General features: G+C 37.5%; 1 protein-coding gene across 1 annotated transcript in view; it reads left to right on the top strand.

The window, feature by feature from the left end:
• Positions 1 to 19559, top strand: part of tsnare1 (T-SNARE Domain Containing 1) — a 90306-nt gene that overhangs the window by 47481 nt on the left and 23266 nt on the right. Inside the window, exons 9-10 of the mRNA XM_079470125.1 lie at positions 7796 to 7868; positions 15503 to 15585. Coding sequence (XP_079326251.1) covers positions 7796 to 7868; positions 15503 to 15585 — 156 coding nt within the window. The remainder of the gene's footprint in view (positions 1 to 7795; positions 7869 to 15502; positions 15586 to 19559) is intronic.

Raw genomic sequence — 19559 nt, 5'->3', positions numbered from 1 at the left:
ACTTGGTTATTTTTAGTGAACCCAAAACTTCTGAATCAGTGGAAGGAAGTTATTAAATGAATTACATCCATACATCAACGGAAGAGTAACAATAATATGTGAAATCAATGCGTGTAGCGAAAGAGGATTTTTTATGTTTTATTTGTTAGTGACAATTATTAGATTGGATTTTAGCCACCTAAATAAATATTCACAATTATTGTATACAGTATGACAGTGTGTAGCGAAAGAAACAGTAGTTGTAGAAAGTTTTAGTTTTTCTAACAATAAATAAATAAATTATTTGACAATTATCGGATTGGATTTTGAGCACCTGAATAAATATAACGAGAGTAAAGGTTATTCCATCTTCTTAGTTATTTCTCAGAATAAATGTGATAAGAATTGTATTTCCAATTTCAAAATATTTCTTTCTTAATGGGATTTGTCACTCCAAAATTTATATTCTTTCTTTTTTTATACGCACCCTCATGCCATTCCACACATGTATGACTGACTTTCTTCTACAGAACACAAAAGAAGATATTTTGAAGAAAGTTGGTAAAGAAACAACATTTGACCCATCGACTTCCATTGTATGGACACAAACCACACAGATATTTCTCAAAATAACTTCGGTGTTCTAAGTAATATGCAAGTTTCAAATGACATGAGGGGGAAAAAATTATAACAAATTATTTCTATGTTATCTATACATTTGATATACTTAAAGGTCCAGTGTGTAATTTTTGGGATGATCTATTGATAGAAATGCAATGTAATATACATTGCTATGTTTTCAGAGGTCTATGGAGATTTTGCACAATAAAGCGTTATGTTTTTATAACCTTATAATAAGCTATTTCTATTTACATACGCCACGGATCCCCTTGCATGTAATTCGCCATGTTCTGTCAGCCGTCGTAGTGTTTCGAAAGGGATTGGGAGGGGTGGAGTGGAGTCAGCCGTTGGTTGCAATTCGCAACCTTGCCTCTAGATATTACTGACTGGACCTTTAAACAATCTGAACCACTATTGTTACATTCCTTATGATACCTGTATATACGCAGAGATTCTTTATCATCTCACACTAAGAGCCTTCGCTCAGCCTGATGTTACAATTCTGTATTGATTTGTTTTCTGAAAGTCATTTCTATTCTTTTTTCTAACATTAATATCTGTCTTGTCTTCTTTAGCGTTTGGCATCGCCTTCATTGTGTGTCCCCGCGCTGCGATTGTGATTATGTTTTCTGTGTCACAATCGATAGCAAGTGCTTTAGAGCAGCTAGCCGGCTACATTCAGATGCAGAGATGTGTATCAGAAGACTCGTAAAAATCATATTTCAATCCTCATCAAGAGGATGACAAACACTCTTCCTGCGTAAATGATGCACGTGCGCACAAACACACGCATGGTTTGTGCCTAAGAGTGTGTGCTTTGAGTTTTAAGGTCCTTGGGGTTTTACGGAAAGGAAACATTTGATTTTACATTATAAACCGTTTATTCAGCAAGGGCAGAAAGAGACGTTTCGCGCTTAAGCCCTCAGCAGGCCGCGCACAAAAATGTCATCGTTTTTTGGGGGGCTGTAAGCGCGTAAATCTGCTTAACAATTTCTCTGCTGTGACACTGCGTCCTGTTGCCTGTTGCCTTTGGGCCGGGAAGGGGGGCTGGGCTGTGGTGGGATCTCATATCAGCTTTAAACACATTTATCTAGGCGAATGAAAGAAGGAGAGAGAGAGAGAGAGAGAGAGAGACAGAGAGAGAGAGAGAGAGAGAGAGAGAGAGAGAGAGAGAGAGAGAGAGAGAGAGAGAGAGAGAGAGAGAGAGGAAGAGAACATATTAGGAATCACATATTTGGTTAGTACTGTACTAATAAGAACTTAAAAGCTAAAAATAATGGTCTCAGAAAAGTTTGTTTCAGATGATCTAATTTGTATTTAGTTATATATACATATGCAATCATTTGAATACCTTTTAATACACAAATGTATTGACATTGTATGCATTACTGTATATGTACTGTATATAAAGTGATAGTTCACCCCAAAATGTTTGTCATCATATACTCACTCTCTTATCATGTCAAACCTGTATGACCTTCTCTCTTCTGCAGAAAAACAAAATAATATATTTTGAAGAATCTTGTCAATGGGTACCGCTGTTGTTCGGTTACCAACATTCTTCAAAATATCTTCCAAAATATCCATTGCTGTAGAGATGCAGTTCAAGCAAAATGTTTAATTGTTCAAATTAATATATTTTCAACCTTAGTACTTGTAACATGAAACAACAAGTACATGCATTAAAAGGCTTACATTCTAGAAGATGTCCATATATTGATATCCTACTGATCAATATAATGAACACTATCCTGTTGTTCCAGTTAATGGCTATTAGATATTCGTTTCCCTTAAGTCAGGATCGTTTTGAGCTCATATGATTGTTTTTATCGACAGCTGGATTTTTAGGGCCCTTCTGTCAAAGCATTGCTGTTTTTGACCACTGTCTTTGGACAAACTGCACACACTCCACCGGTTCCTTTAAATCAGAGCTTTAGCGATCAAGCAGTAAATAAGCTGCCAATTTGAATGCGCTGGGGCTGTTAAACTGGCCAAGATCAAAGTCTTGCATGTTAGCACGGCAAATACAGCATCGCGCCGAGCACCTCCCCTCCCAAAACAAAACGTACACACAGAGAATAATTAGCCAACGTCTCCCCAGGCGCTAGCTTAGCTGGCATACTCATCTCGACTACTGCCAGAGCAGCAATGACAGCCATCAGTACAGCCATCGTGCTTACACAATATGTTCTTTTATTTTGGTTTTGTTTGATAAAACCAGCCTTTATGCATGCTGCAGTCTCCCTTGATGTTATTACAAACACATTCTGGAGATTGCTTTATGCTGGTGCTTGCTCGGTGAAAATGCCCTAATTTAAGTCTAATTATGCCTCTTAGGAAAACACAGGCCGCTCAGAGATACTAAAGGACATTAAAAAAGAAAAAAGCTGAGCGATTCAAAGATAAAATGTTTACATATTATATTGTAATGGAGTAATGTTGTCATGTTTGACATGCTTTTTAAAGGTAGATATTTTTTACTTAAAATATGTATGTTGATGTGGTTTGCCGTGTAATATTTATATGTTCGTATGTGTTCTGTACTGTGTGTGTTCTTGCGTGTACTGTACGTTTAAAGGCCGAGGTCACGCTATTGTTTTAATGCTCCATTGAAGTGTGTGATATTGCTTTGGGCATGTATGGGGTCAGACAAAGCATCATGTCACTAGATGTTTCTCCGAAAACAAAAACTAACTTGACAGTGTGCTTAAGCTTAGTAATCTAAGACTGAGTTTGACTGACATAGTGGCCTGGCGTGCACTGTAGGTCAACACCAAAGTAACTATGTTTTCAATGAAAGAGCAGAGTTTATTGATTCCTTTCATCCATCATAACCTCAGCACCTTTTATTTAAGTGCCAAAAGCTCAACTTTACATAGAAACGTGATTGTCCTTCAGGATAGCAATGCTTTCAAAGACACTGCACGGCGATGTATAGTATGTTATATATGATTTTTAAAGGACCACAAAAAGATTGCATCTGAAGTCGGTAGAGCTGTTCTAAGATTTTGAAGCTGTGGAAATCTAATATTTAAAAAAAATTATGTTCAAAATACAGTTAGAGGAAAAGTCTCTGCAGCACATTACCCGATATAGCATGCACACGGGGTCGGTTGCAGTTTAACATAGAGAAAAACTGGCATTTGGAGAGGTAGAACAGCTGTAGGCACTGTTTGGGCATCTGAGGAGACGTGAGGTAGACGGATGGATGACTAGATTAATGACAAACGCTTCAAGCAAATGATGACTAACACAAGAGCAGCATATGAGTCTCATATAGAATTTAAATGCATTGATGTGGCAGTAAACTAAACAGAGGTGCCCGAGATTGACATTCATCACTGCACAGCCTTCATATCAAAGTAACATCAAACGCTGCACTAAAAGCACTATTTATATATTTACAGAAATTGTTCTCGTGCCTAAGGTTACCAGGCTTAGTTGTCACGTTTATAGTATGTTTTAATTTTACACGTTTTATTTGTTGTGTAATTTATGAATTGGTTATAAGGTCAATAACCAAAAATGAAAATCCTCTCATCATTTACTCACCCTCTTGTCATTTCAATCCTGTTTGACTTTCTTTTTTCTGCAGAACAGACAGGAAAATATAGTATTTTGAAGAATGTTGGTAACAGAAAGCTTTAAGTCCCAATTGACATTGGTTTTGTGTCTATGCAACACAAGTCAAGCATTCTTTAAAATACATATTGTGTTTGACATGAGAAAGTACTACATGTTTAAAATGACAAAATAATTTAAATTTTGTTTTGGTGAACTATCCCTTAAAGGCCTTTACCGAAAATATCTTTATAATTGGCATTATAAATGTGACAACTTACCCCAGTCTCCTTTGATAAAAAAAGACACACAGAAAAATAGGCTCTCAGGCCTTGTGCTTGTTTATCTAGATCTATCTGTGGTTACACATTTAATTAAACCTGTGTCATTATCTCTCCAAAAAGCTAATTTAACCTGCTTCATTGCCCTGTTACGATCCATACAGGGAGTCCCCTTCAAAGTGATCAATTATCTTAAAAACTCGTCTGTCTTTTAAACCGTGACGTCCGTTGATACGGAAGTACCTGTGATGATTTATGATACAGCCATAATCAGATATTCCACTGCCTCACCTCGTTTGTGACTATCGACCGTGTCTTATCTCACCTGTTTCTTTCTCTCTACTACAGCTCCTTCACTCACTTATTTCTGATGGTCAGAGCTCTCGCAGCTGATTGTCTACCGGTGTGACTGAACGCTCCTTTTCGCAGGCTATTATGAAGCTATCAGCCACCAGCCGACTGCTCTTTCTCTATCATACGCAGTTCAAGCTATACTTTCTAACGTGCTCTCGGAGTTACACACACCCAGCTGGCAGCTTCTGAATATGGAGATTTCAGTTTGTTAGCCCTGGGGGAGCCTTGATACGTGCTGCGTTCGGTGAGAGAACTTGAAATCAGAAACACAGAGGGAAGTCAAATCACATTATCTTCACCCGGTGTACCACGTCTGCATCATCCACAGCGCATTTCGACACATAAGAATTGTCCCTGGACCGTAAACATTGCATTGGTATTTACAGCTTTAAGGTTATCATCTGTATGCAAATACAGTTTGATTTTACCTTATGTTGTTTATATTGTTTCCCAGAAATCCTCATTAACTTTTTCAGTTTTTGGTTCCCAGAATTCTTTGCATAAGGTTGTTATTTAATCAATTTTATCTGTTAAGATAAAAACTTTAAACAAACTATTGCCAGTAAATTACATACAGTACCTTTAAATCTACAGTAAGTAAATTGTGGACACAAGAGGGCTCTCTCCTGACTTCAGAGATATAACAGAAGTCATGCTGAACTATATATTTAACAATATCTTCCACATCTTGTCCTTTTTGTCCAAAGTAGACACAACTGCAAATATACCTCAGGTGCCGCATGGAACAGTCAGTTCGTCCCCACAGGTCTCTACTCCCTCTCCTCCTAACATCTCGCCTTATCTGCACAATACATTCTCACAGTTTTCTTGTCTTGGACCGTCTGATGGTTTACAGTCACTCTCACATTCAACCCTGTCAGTCACAGCTCCTACAAAACTTCCTGGCTTGTTGTATTCATAGAAGTGCCAATCATCTTCTGTTTGGAAGTGTGTTTTTTTTTCGTGACATCTGTAGCTTTATCGGTCCTCACATTTAATTGTATTGCTGCAACTCTTGTCATCTGGCCCTGTGAAGCTTGTCTGTGTGTCAGAGTCGGCAGACGTCTGACATTTTGTATCTAATAAAACAAAGAAAGACCATTTGTCTCCAATCGGTACAGTGGGAAATATGACAACGGTAGTCAAAAGTGCCCCAGAAGTGTTTGCTTTCCTACATTATTTAAAACATCTTCTTTTATGTTCAACAGAACAAATCATTTGTTCTTACTATGGTAGTCAGTTGTGGCCAAGAACTGTTTGGTTACAAGCATTCTTCCAGATATCTTTCTCTGTGTTCATCAGAGCAAAGATATATATACAGATTTGGAACAACCTGAGGGTGAATAAATAAAGACAGAACTTTCTTTTTGGAGTGAACTGTTCCTTTCAACATTGAAAACATCCCACACATCCCTCATTACTGTATCTCATATTATCCAAAGTATCCCTGACGTGCATGTTGAAGTCACTTTACTAGCATGGGTTACTGTGAGTCTCAGGGGGCAAGCTTCATGAAAAAGTAATATGAAGACAAACAGTGGGTTTTGGGTCGTAAGGGAACATTAGGGCACTATATGTGCCTATTATTGCTGTATAAATGACATAAACTACCACACCTCCCCCCGGGGCCCTCCAGACTCCCCCTGGGCTGAGGGGCCTTTCTTGTTTATATATAAAATGAACACAAACAAGTTTATTGAACTAAATCTAAAGGCCCTCTTTTTGTTTTATGTAATCTTAAAATGTTTTTAATTTATTGATGTTAAGAATTTTAAATGCAGTATTTGCTTTATTTTTTATACATTTATAATGTTTTTACAGTTGACCTTTAATTGAAAATTGTGGAGAAAACATTTTACAGATAAGGCAGCAAATTATTTTGTCTGGAAGTTAGAGTAGGGGAAAGTTTGTTTAGGTCATTTAGGTAATTTCTTAATATTTCATCAGACTTTTCCCCCCAGACTCCCTTCAGTATTCTCAATTGTGTTTGGCGGTTATGACTTGTGCTTTGATTTATTCTGGATTGAACGCCTGTTAGCTACAAACTCAATTCTCAAAGGGGATGCCTCTCCACCGAGAGGTATTTACTAACAGAGTCATTTTTAACCAATAGTGTAAATATACTTACTGTATGGTTGCTCTGACTTGATGTCCATGCTTTTTTTCTAATATAGAATCAAGCATAAAGAGACTACACATCTTTTTCGTTACTGCAGACCTAAATGTAAATTGCTCAAGCTCCTTGCTGGTTAAAATAAATATGTTGCTTTGTGATGGTCCTGACAGCCACGGTGAGAAATGCAGAAATTGGTAATGTGGTGTTTGCTAGGGGCCATTTTGGCTCCTGGTGGACAGTTTGTGCCAGAGCCAGGATGGCTGCCAGTTTCCCAAACAATTGCAGACACCTGTGATGAATGGCTCAATGGTTTCGGCTCCACCGACCCACCTGCACTTGCATGGGTTTGTGTATGGACGAAAACGGCCTGTGAGGGGGAGATAGACTGAGGGTTTTGAAGCCTTCGTGTTGCTTCAGGCCTGGGTGAGAGAATAGAGGTTTGAAATAAAACGGCTCCAGAGAAGGTGGAGGTTTGGTTTTTACATAGTTGTACTTCACGTTTTTTGTTTATTATGTTTTATGACTGTCAAAAAAATGTTTGTAGCCACACCTCCTTTTGAAACTAGAAAAATGTTTGGGTACAGTAAATTGTATTTACATTAAAGCATTTAGATTTTATCAAGAGCGATACAAACTAGGGTGGTCTCAACTCCCAAGCTTGACTGCTTATAAGAGCAAGTACTATAAGGTATTAAAGACTATTTATATGTGAGAATGTCTGATTGATGTTCATTAATATCCATTCCTGTTTTATCGTTCTGCTTCATTTGTTGCTTGTTATTTCTTTGAAGTAATGCATGAGAGTACATTGAAGAGCCCTTTAGAACACCTTGAAGCTTGTTTAACTCATCTGCAAGCTTTAACCTCTGGTTTGTTTTTGCAGAGAGACATGCTGGACGTTAATCAGATTATGAAGGACTTGGCCAGCATGGTGCATGAACAAGGAGACACCATAGGTGAGAACTTATTTGTGTGTGTGTTTGTGACTGTTTTTCAAGTTAAGAGTCTATATTGACTCGGCCTTGTTTGTCTGGCCTTTTATTGATAATCACTTCTCCCCTCCATATCCATCCCACAATCCCCTGCTGTGATGGGATGGAGATTCAGAGGAGTGAACAAGACACCAGCCTCACTGGCTCAATACATAACAGATAGAGTGTTCGTCTCTTCGGCCTCTATAGAGGAGATCAAAGAAGAACAGATCTGTGTGAAAAGATCGAAGTAGAAAGCAGATTCAACAAGAACTTGATTCGGGAAGTTTCAAGAATTTCCCGCATTACCCCAGAACCATATTATGTTAAAAGTGATTTTCAACAGATTGGTCATAAATGAGAGTGACAACAACCACATTCTTTAAAGGGATAGTTCGCCCAAAAATGATTCACCTTGTTGTCATTTCAAACCTGTACGACTTTTTTTTCCGTGCAGAACACAAGAGACGATATCTGGAAGAATGTTGGTAACCAAACAACGGTGGTACCCATTGACTTGCATTGGTTTTGTGTCCACACAATAGAAATGAATGGGTACCGCTGTTGTTCGGTTACCAACATTCTTCAAAATATCTTCTTTTGTTTATTGCAGAAGAAAGAAAGTCATTCAGGTTTAAAATCACAAGAGGGTGAGCAAATGATAACAGAATTTTTATTTTTGGTTGAACTATACCCATAACTACACTACTATTGTTGAGTGTGCATCAGTATTGCATTCACCTCGGCGTATGAAATATGTGTGATAAAGAACATAAAAAGATTTTACAGTACAGCTGAGTGTGACATATTGCATGAGATTACCGCATAGTCATGGCCTCCCTTTTGGATATTGCCGTTCTTATGCTAATTGGTAGCCATCCGACACCATGTCCTTTCGTCCGGCTGTTTTAATTAATCCTGTGTGTACTGTACATTCAGCAGAGCAGATGAGTGAAGATATTATTCCTTCAGGAGAGGTTAAAGATATACTTTGCCCATCTTTCATCCTAATTTAACACTCTCACGGTCACAGTAAAACAGCAGCTCAAGGAGAAATGAGACACAATGGTGGTGAGAAACAGAGGGGCTGAATATTGAAACTTTGAAACACACAGCTTTCTTCCGCTTAACATCTTCACAAGGAAATTATTTCAGACACGCTAACACGGTATACAATAATCCACTCGATAGTGCCGTTCTGCCCTTTGGAAAAACAATTTAGGATGCAGGTGGGCTGTTTTTAGTTTTTGGAGGAGTCTGGGCCATCTTTTGCTGATCTTATTTCGCCTCATATATTGCGGTGTTTATATTGTTTCATTTATTTTGAGTTTTGTTTATAAAATTATTCAAATGCTCTGTTTTGAAATCAATCATTTTTTTAGATGTGAAGATGCTCAGAAATACTGACTTTGAAGACATGTTGTTTGGGCCACATTGTAAGGCCGCATTACAAACAGTATATCCTTTGTGGATATAGCAATACAAGAATGCACAGAAGTGATTTATGTTAAACCTTGACAGATATCCGACAGAATAAAAAATAACAACAACTACAAACTTGAGCATATAGCGGCATTCATGTATTTTCATCTTTCTCTTTGAACACTCTGAGCATGCAGTCTGAAGAACCTAGATGAGGGGATGTAGGTAATGTGTTCCCCTCCAACCATCATCTTTCATATCCCATAATGTTCTTTATGGTAAAGCCAAAGTTTGTTGATGTATTGAAAGATGCTATTCTTCATTTGGTCGCCATATGTTCCTGGAATTATGTGTTCCTTCAAATATACTTCCTTAATTGTTTGTCCATGTCTACGTGATTATATACACCTCCATACGTGCATGCAAACATGCAAAATGTTTTATTGCTACCACAGAAAACATTTGCATCCATGTTTAGAAAAATCTTCCCAAAGCCTTTGGATCAGAGGTAGGCGGAAATGAAAGCCGGTGTGACACGGTTATGCTTTGGGAGTCCATTAGAGTTTAAAGAGTGTCTCTCAATGCTTGAAATAGAAGTGGATAAATTGCTCTTTTCCATTGTTGCAGGGTGTGTGTTTATCGGGATGTGGACGTGAATGAGGCTGTGTGGATGGTGGTGATTAGGGTGAGATAGGAGAGTGGAGAAGTTTGGATTGGGGCTTTTAGCACACCTGTATGGAGTGGAGGACTTTGGTGACAAAGCCTGCACTCTGATGTGACGTCTTGACACATACTGTATCTGAATGAAAAGGGTTTGGCTGTGCTATTAGTGGTGTGACCATAAAAACAACCAAACACACATAGGTTTGTTTCTCTGCATTTGTGAGGGTATCCCATAGACCACCAATTTTGTAGAGTTAGCTTAGTGTATTAATATTTACTGTACTCCCTAACCTAAGCCCTGCAAAAACTTGATTACATTATTATATTTAAATTGAAACATCAATTTCAGTGGTGAGGACCACATAAATTGTCTATAAATTGTTGCCAACTTTTTTGAGAGACTGGCCTCTGGCTTCTACGTCCTTGCAGTTTTGAGTCTGGGAGCGACTTGGGAAACCATGAGCCAAACTTGCATCCTGGGTATTTATATAAGCTGATTAACTATAAATGAGTACTATATCTACTTTATATAACACTTCTGCAACCCTTAAATACTTCCCATATACAAGAATACATATTTTTTACACTTAGACTTTTTTATGTTTGTTTTAAATGTGCTGTGTGTAATTTTTTGGAGGAACTATTGACAGAAATGCAATATAATATACATAGCTATGTCTTCAGAAGTGTATAAAGACCTTACATTATGTTGAGATAGTTCTATCTACAAACACCCCGGGTGCGTGAAATTCGACATGTTGTTTCGACAGTAAATACATGAACAATTTCGGCAAAGAAGGAAAAACGTCACAAAGTCTTAGTTCTGTGTCTTAGTTCTGCCGTAGTGCTTTCAAAGGGAGCGGTGGAGTGAGCCGTTGGTTACAATTCACAACCTCAACACTAGATGCCACTAAATTTCATACCTTTAAAGGTGCAATCTATAGATTTTGCCTCTCTGTTGGCATCTCTGTTTAAAAATACAATTGGGGGGGTCCTTTACGTGTTTATATTTACTTGTGTTGATAAACAACTGATATTTCTCGCAGAATCCTACTCGATAATATTTATAAACTTACCTTTTTAAGGGTAAGGGGATAGTTTTAAACATTGCAGTTTTATGTACTTGCTCAATGACTGATTTGTGTTTATGTTTAACCAAAAAAGTTGCAGATTGCAGTCTTTTAACCTTTGGAGCCAAGTGGCCATATTTGGAAAACCACACCATTAATACTTATAACTTTCATTTTTGAAATAAAAAACATTGTGTATTTCCTTACTTTTTCCTCCCCATTTGCAATAGTAAGCTTATAATAATGATGCAAATTATTATTAAAATTATTAAATACATAGCAGTTACCATTTACCAATTACAGTCTCAGATTTGTTTGTATCGTGACAGCCCATTTGTTCATACAGCAGTAGCTCGTCTTCATTCTGCTGTTTTCATTTGCTGCTTTAGCACTGCTTAAAGGTGTCAGTGTACATAGTGCATCTATTAATTTCCTAAAGAGGTGATTTGATTCCGTGGCAAGGAATGTTAAATTGAGTTTCAAACTAATTGGGTGTTTGTTTTACGGCTTAGCTTTGTGGCTCCCTAATTGGTTCATTCTGTAATTATTTCTACCGTAATGTTTTCAGGTGCATTCAGCATTCGCTGCTGTGTGTGTTTCTCTGTAGTGACCAACTGAGGAGTCTCCAGATAAGGACTTGTCAGGCCCGTTCATTTAGAGTCAAGTATGTCCCTGTTATTCTTAAATGAATTGAGGGTGTAGAGCTGGTGAAAAATAAAAGCTACAATTATTTTGTTATGTTTTCAGAGCCTTATTTGCTTACGTTTGGCAATTGATAAGGCTACATTCTGCAGAGCAAGACTGCATATAAAAAGCTGAATTAAAAGAGGGAATCGGGGCCTGTGTTGCCAGAGCCGGTGTGTGAATCATCTCAAAAGCACAAACAGTCCTAGCCTTTATGGACCCCAATGCAGCACACTCTATCCCCACAGCATGGCTGGCAATACATTGTAGTTAATGGTTCAAGAGATCTTTTTTGAGTAATCGGTCATAAAATGAATAAGAATAAGATGAATCAGAACATCACTGGAGCTGTGTTCCAAACACAAGTGAGCTGCCTATCGAGGCAGTATTTTAGACATCATCCTATTCCAAAAATAATCCAGAGTACCAATACAGTATGTACTTTATGAAGCAATATCAGAATGCATTGGACTGAAATTTATATTTATTTATTTAGTTTCTATTGGCGAAACTTGAACCTTTTTATCGTACTGTGTCCTCCTTGGATAAACATAAACAAAGTGATACAAAAAGTAATCCACATGCTGCTGTACTAAACAATGTTTTTTAAAGGTCCAGTGTGTAGTTTTTGGATATCGACAAAAATGCAATATAATATGCATAAGTAGTCTTCAGAGTTTTCTAAAGATCTCATGTAATTAAGTGCTATGTTTTTAATACATTTGAATAAGCCATTTCTGTCTACACAATGTGGGTCCAAATACATGAAATCCATGTTGTTGTTGTTTCTACGGTACCCAGTACCAAAGAAGCAATAATGTTGTGCAGCCACCTTAGTGCTTCGAAATGGTGGTGTGAAGTGAGCTGTTGGTTGCAATTCACAACCTCACCAGTAGATGCCACAAAAATCTCCACATTGCTCCTTTAATATGTTTACAGAACAAGCCATGGTACACTATGTTGATGGTACAGAAGAAATTATAAATATAGATTATAATACAGAAGTCTCTGTTCGATAAACATGTAAAAATGCTGAGTTTCTACACAATATTGGGTCGAAGAATGGGACAAACTCAACCTTTGGGGTATATATTACATCAGGGTGGGTTGTTTTAACCCATTGTGGGGTCAAATCTAAACATTTCTGTCTTAATTCAACCCAACTGTTCGGTTTGTCCCTTTTTGACAAGGTTTGTCATTCCCGTTCTGTGTTTGATGGAACATTTCACCCCAAAGAATTTAATTTGCCTATATTTTACTCACCCTCAGTCCCAAGTTTTATTCAGTAACTGTATTCTCTTAGTTGAACAAAATCTCAGTTATATTAAAAAATATCCTGGCTCTTCCCAGCTTGGTAATGGCCAAGGATAGAGTTTTCGAAGCTCCAAAACTGCATATATCCATCATAAAAATAATACATAGACTCCAGGGTTACATTTGTGAGCACGTAGGAGCAATACATCTCATCTTCTGAATCTCATTGGTTCTAGTAGTTACAAGACATGCAACAACCAAATTAAATTCAAAAGATGAGATTCATTGAGCATGCGGGCGTCCATTTTGAATGAGAACAGACCGCTTGAGGCCATGTAAAATATAGGAAAATTTTCCTGTATTTCTACCTAGTTTATGTATTAATAAATGACTTTTTAGTAATATTGAAGACAGAATATAATTGACTAAACTGTAAGTGTTGAATCGGTCGCTGGCGAAAAGACTAAAAAGGTTGTGAATAACATTCGGTTGCATGCGCACCCTTTCAGATATTACTTTGTGTTCACTTTGGCGGCCTGTTTGTTCCTATCTGCTTCACTGTTAATTTCATTCTTGCTGTTTTTCACTTTTGTGACTCAATGAATCTTGTTAAAGCTCCCCCACCTGTGAAGAAGCCTGTGACCTTACAGAGAACATGATATAAAGAACCTAAAGGAAAAACTTTGGCAGTGCAATACAGCAGCTCCTACAGATTTAATTATACCAGGGAGCTATTGCATATCACCAAGCTCAGTTACTGTACAACTGACAATTTACCAGTTTCTACAAATAGTAAGAAACACAGAAAGGGGAATGGGTGGCTGGAAGATTACAAGATGATAGACACGTTTGAGCTTCAGTTAATCCTCGAAAAGGGCAACTATAAGAATAAATGCGTAAAAATACAGAAAAATATTTCCCGTCACCTCCACAGGTTTCTTTCCAGTCTCTTGCTTGCACAGCCCCCCCCCCCCCATACCTATGCCAGCAGCAAATTAAATCAAGGAAAAATAAACAAAACCTCATTAGTTCCTCCAGCTAGACGGAGGTGAAGTCTACAGTGTTCCCCTCAACTGAGTCTGCCCTGCTTTAACCTCGGCGTGGCTCTCTCACTTTCTTTCTGCTCTCCGGTGTGGCGAACCACACATTTGTTTTTAATTGGGAAGGGAATTGACTTTGCATTTGAATCAATGTTCTCACTTGCTAGAATAAGTACATGTGCATTGGAACAAGACAACTCATTTGGATTATTCAAAGTTAATAATTGGGTGACTTTTTCCCATAGTTATGAAAGCAAGGACATAGCCAAGCCATTGTGTGGGTCTAGCTTATTAGCATACAGTATGTGTGTGGATTCTCAGGAGGGTCTCTTTTGTTGGTCCCTTTGTAGTAATATACTGGCTAAAGTTGTCAAAGCTGTTTTCTCTTGGTAGGAGATGCAAATATTATGGTAGGAGATTACTAATATTACCAGAGCCTCTATTGTTGTCTGGTTGGCAAATGGGAGCAACAATGATATTAATTAAATGTTATTGTAACAAAGATCCATAAAAGGGAAGGAAGGAGGCGGGAACTGGCGAACGCTTAACAAACCTTAATAAAAAAAACAATCAAACAACAAACACGGAAGTAATGGATAACATAAAACACAAACTTGACACATGTCCGGGCCCTGTTCTCTCTCGTCATTAGTCCTGCCGCTCGTTCTCTTAAGCTCCCGATCTCCTCCGTGAGATATGCGGGACCGGTGCGCGCACATCTGATTCCAAATATCGGCCCCACCTCACAACTCTCGTCCCGCCTTCCTCACCACAGTCATATTTTAAGTGTGTTTCAAAGCACTAGTAAACAAAAATTATGCAATGCAAATCCAGATGAATTCTGCCACTACACGATGGTAAAATCTTTACATCCGAGAGTGAAACACAAAAGTAGAAATGTATTTTCTTTCCTGTAGCTCAGTGGTAAGAGCATTGCGTTAACAACGCAAGGTTGTGAGTTCGATCCCAGGGGATGCAGATACCTATGTAAAATGTATAGGATAATGCTATGTAAGTCGCTTTGAATAAAAGCATCTGCCAAATGCCTAAATGTGTTTTTTAAATGTTTATATTGGACAAAAAACTACAGGTATAGAATAATCCAAGTGTGAGTATTGTTTAAACTAGGCCAAAATGTCTCCTGAAAGATGTAATTTTGCGGTGATGGTGGATACAGTAGAAACCCACAACCATGTTGTGCAGATGCAGTTTTGGCAACACTATGTGGGCTTTTTACTGTCAGCGTGCTCTTATTCCCTTATTCCTGAGAAAGGAAACATGCATTAGAGAGTGAGTGTGTTTGTAACGATGGTTTGGTACAGGTTGTTCTTGGACATTGTTCTTTGTGAATGTGTGTGAGTCACACATTCTGTTGTGATTTTTAAGGTTAAGGACACACGGACAGAACTCTTAGCAAAAAGAACATTTTGATTTTATGAAACATTGAAACACAATGATAACCGTATTCCCTTTTCTCGTTTCACAGACAGTATTGAAGACTACATTCAAACCACCTCGTCGCATGTGGAAACGGCCAATCAGGAGCTTGCGAAAGCCAGTCATTATCAGGTAGTTTAATATCTGATTTCACTCGTAATATATTGTGTTTTATTGAAATCTTGTTGCTATGTAAACAGAGTCTCTATGTAACAGTTTACAAACCCAAGAATTGTACCGGGCTTGTTTATTAGTTTCGGTTGACATCACACACAGCATGATCTTCCACATGTGGTTATTTATGAGCCACTAAATTCGATAATTAACCTTCAACCAATTACAGTGCATTTTCCATATCCATTTTCAAATGACTGTTAAGATGTTTTGTTTTGTGAAGTGTAGGACTCGAAGGTCCTATTGGCTGTAGTGGTTTGAAGTTATAAAGGTTATAAGATTTTATAAGACTTCATATTTTCGATGCTGATATCCAATAATGTCGTCAATTATGATTATAAATAAAAAATTGTTACCGTGGGCATTTTCTAAATTCACTGAATGAAAAAGGTATTGTTTAGTATAAAACAGGTCAAAGATTAGCAGAAGGGCGATCCATTCAATGATACGCTGTTTCTTGACAATAGCATTTTTTCAGCTTAGTGAAGCTTCTCCCCCATTGACATCCATTCAAAAATTCAGATTTCATACCTTGTACGCTTTTAAGCTATGATTGCAGGCTAAGCCTTTTGTGGCTTTGTAAAGTGTTGCCGTTGACAACCGTGAATATATCTGACTAGGAAATGCGACATAATACTACGATAATAATGTATTTTGTAATAATAAGTCCCAGCAATTATATCATATGTCAGAAGCCCAAAAATTACAAATTCATTCATTAATAACGGATGTGTTGTAACCTTTTTTATTTCTGTTGTTTTTGCAATATATGACGATGTGTCTTAATAATAATAATAATTTTATAAATAATTTGAGCGTGGAGGGGTATTTGTTTCAATCTGTGCTCATGTTGGCTTAAGCTTTTTTGGGACTATTTTACTCAGATAAAAATTCTCTGGAAGATTACAAAAACTTAAAATGAATTACCAGCCTTTCGTGTTCTAAGATTCACAATATAAATCATACAGGCTTATAGGTGCACGCATTTCTTTCTGCATGTTGTAAACCATTGTCACTGTATGCATCTCCTCATCTTGACACACGGGTGCCAGCTTGTGAAAGCAAATGAAAGTCCCCGACGTGTGGTTTAGCATTCTGCTCTTGGTCGTAGTTTTTGCCCTCTCTTCCTTCCTCCACTTACAAGAGCGCAAGGGAGCAAATGAGTGAGTAGCAACAGCTTTTGGATTAATTGTCATTTCATTATCTCAAGGAGAGCTCAGCCGTGACCAAACTCACGCAGAGCAATTTAGCACTTCGCCAGTCTCGCTGCCGCCCACCCCGAGGTGGGATGGGGGGTGCGCGTCTGGCTTAGGGCACTACCTTTTTAACATCTCCCATAAACCCACGCTGTTGAACATTACGCACGCAAGTCAATTAAAAATAGCAAGTCATTTCCATGGCCCAACATGTCAGTTCGTGGAAGGCTGGAAACAAATGCAATCTATAATCCATCAGGCCAAGAGCAGTTCCTGTGGAAGTCTGTAAGTGACAAGAATGATGTTGTATCAGCCCCATCAGAGTTCAATGGACCACGAGGAAACATGATTGTTCATTACCATGCCGCGGCTCCAAACTCTAAACTCAAATGAACAGACAGTGAGGAGTTCACACCATAATATACAGACTCCAGACTTCAATTACCATTATTCATTTGCTCACTTCTTCTATTACAAGCCCATTTTGTGAAGTGAAGGAGGGAAAGTGCTTAACTGGCTACTCTTCAAAGTAAAGCTTTGTTAAGTCTCTTCAGTTTTTGGCTTCAAGTTGGAAACTCTAGTTTTTTAATGCCATGTACATTTTCTTGTATGATCAGAACTTGGTTTTTAATGACACATGTCTGGAAGCATTTTGCTCAACATGTTTTGTTTTTGGGGGGCTTCAAGGGACAACGGTGGTAGTCATGGCTCATTTGGTGCTTACAATAGGAGAGATCAAACTTGAGATGAGGAAGGAAAAAGCATAGTACTTAGTACTTTACTATATCTTTCTAACTGATCGTCTATTGAAACAGTTTTTGTTGAACATTTAATGGAACATTTGTTTTATTTGTATGGAAAAAGTGCATTTCCATGATGGCGACGATATAATGAAATGATCTCATAATATCGCTTATATGTTGTATGTACAGTTCTAAGTAGAACATGTCACGTGGTTGCTTTGGATAAACTGTATGATTTCCTGCTTTGTAGTGTGTGACATTGGGAAGCGAGTGGGATTATCAGCCTCTATATAATCCACATGCCGTCCCAATAGTGCAGAATCCATGCAGTGTAGACCGTGCATTTTATTATTTTTGTTTGAGAAGATTCATTGCTTTAACATGCCCTCTATTTTAACTCTTCCTCCCATATACACACAAAAGCATGGACAGTATTCAATTATTTTAAATCGCTTTTTTGTTAACACTTGAAGTTAGGGAAACATATTTTTTTTTCATATTTATTTGTGTAAGGCGTATGCTTTTTAATAGACTTGACTGATACAAATCATTCAGGAGATGGATGTTCATATATGAAAAATCTATCTTTATAACTTCTCGATTCTTTCTCTTTTCTGGTAGGCAGCATTGAGGGGCAAATAGAGATCGAATGGAAATGTGTCTTCATGGTTTAGATAAGATATTTGCAGTGGCTTAGACTGTGCTTCGAAATAAGGGTTGTTTGTTTGATATGTCCAAATCTTATGTTCAGTTTAAATTCAGTATTGCTTTGAGAGCATTTAAGGTGTAGGAACATCTCTATCAATTCTTCTTTCTTTGCCGCTCCTCATATTGAAACTTTGTCAGGTTTGTGTAATGTATGCAGAAAGAAACTGATCAGTGCTAAGACATGCTGTGATCAGGCACAGCAAAGCAAATCAATCATGCAGTGTAATTTAGTAAATGGTGATGAATGGAGTTAGCTGGGGGTGATGACTGCCACATTGGCCTTTTTGTGATATTGGAGTTGAAGTGGAATGAATATGTATGGGAATAAGAGGATGTTATTGCCAGTTTCACCCTATGTGCATAATGTTCAGTGGATTCAAATGTGGCCTCTGTCTCTTTAAGGCAAGTCACTTGGTGTCCATCTAAGTACTGGCAGATATTTTCTATGAATGGGCACAGTGCAGTACGTTTATAGCTACTTTAAACAGAAATGACTCGAACAATAATTAACTTTAGATTCACTTTCAGTTAGATTTAGTTTCATTTTAACTTTTCAATGTTGTTTTTAGTTTGGTTTTAAGATGCAGGACGTAACTTTTGCAACTACTTTTCAAATTTAAACTAAAATGTACAGGTTATTTTGGTATTTTTCTTTAAGTGGTTTGAAGTTTAATGATATGAAACTGACATTTCCCACAAAATCATACCAATCTTGTTATTGAGAATCAGCATAAAGAGGTTTGAACACTGTTTTTTGTGCCTTCTTTTGTGGTAACACTTAACAATAAGGTTGTATTTGTTAACATGAAATGCTTAACATAAACTTTTAGCATTTTCAGCGTTTATTAATCCGTGCAATGTAAGTTAAAGTCGATACAATTATTCATGTAAGTTCACTGCTTTCACCTTGACAAATGTTAACAGATATAACGTTTGATTTAAAAATTGTATTAGTGCATTCTGAAATTAACATAAACTAAGATTAAATGCGCTAGAACTATTACTTACTGTGAGTTAATGTGAGCTAGTACGTTAACAAATACAAACTTGTAGTAATGTGTTGCCTTTTGTAAGTGTTACGGATTTCAACGTTAAAGAATTGACTACATTTTAATGATCTGTTTTGGAGATCTGTTAATGGTAATCGACTTAATAACTAACCCCGATTGTTGAATTACAAACAGCTCTTCAACATTTAGAAGTTTAGACATAAAGAAAGAAAACTAACTTGCTTATGTTCTCAGAATTATGTTGGGTGAGAAGATCAAGGTTGTTAAAGCACCTC

This window comes from Barbatula barbatula (assembly GCF_947034865.1).
Source record: "Barbatula barbatula genome assembly, chromosome: 12".
Lineage (NCBI taxonomy): Eukaryota > Metazoa > Chordata > Actinopteri > Cypriniformes > Nemacheilidae > Barbatula > Barbatula barbatula.
This window is presented reverse-complemented; position numbering and strand designations above follow the sequence as displayed.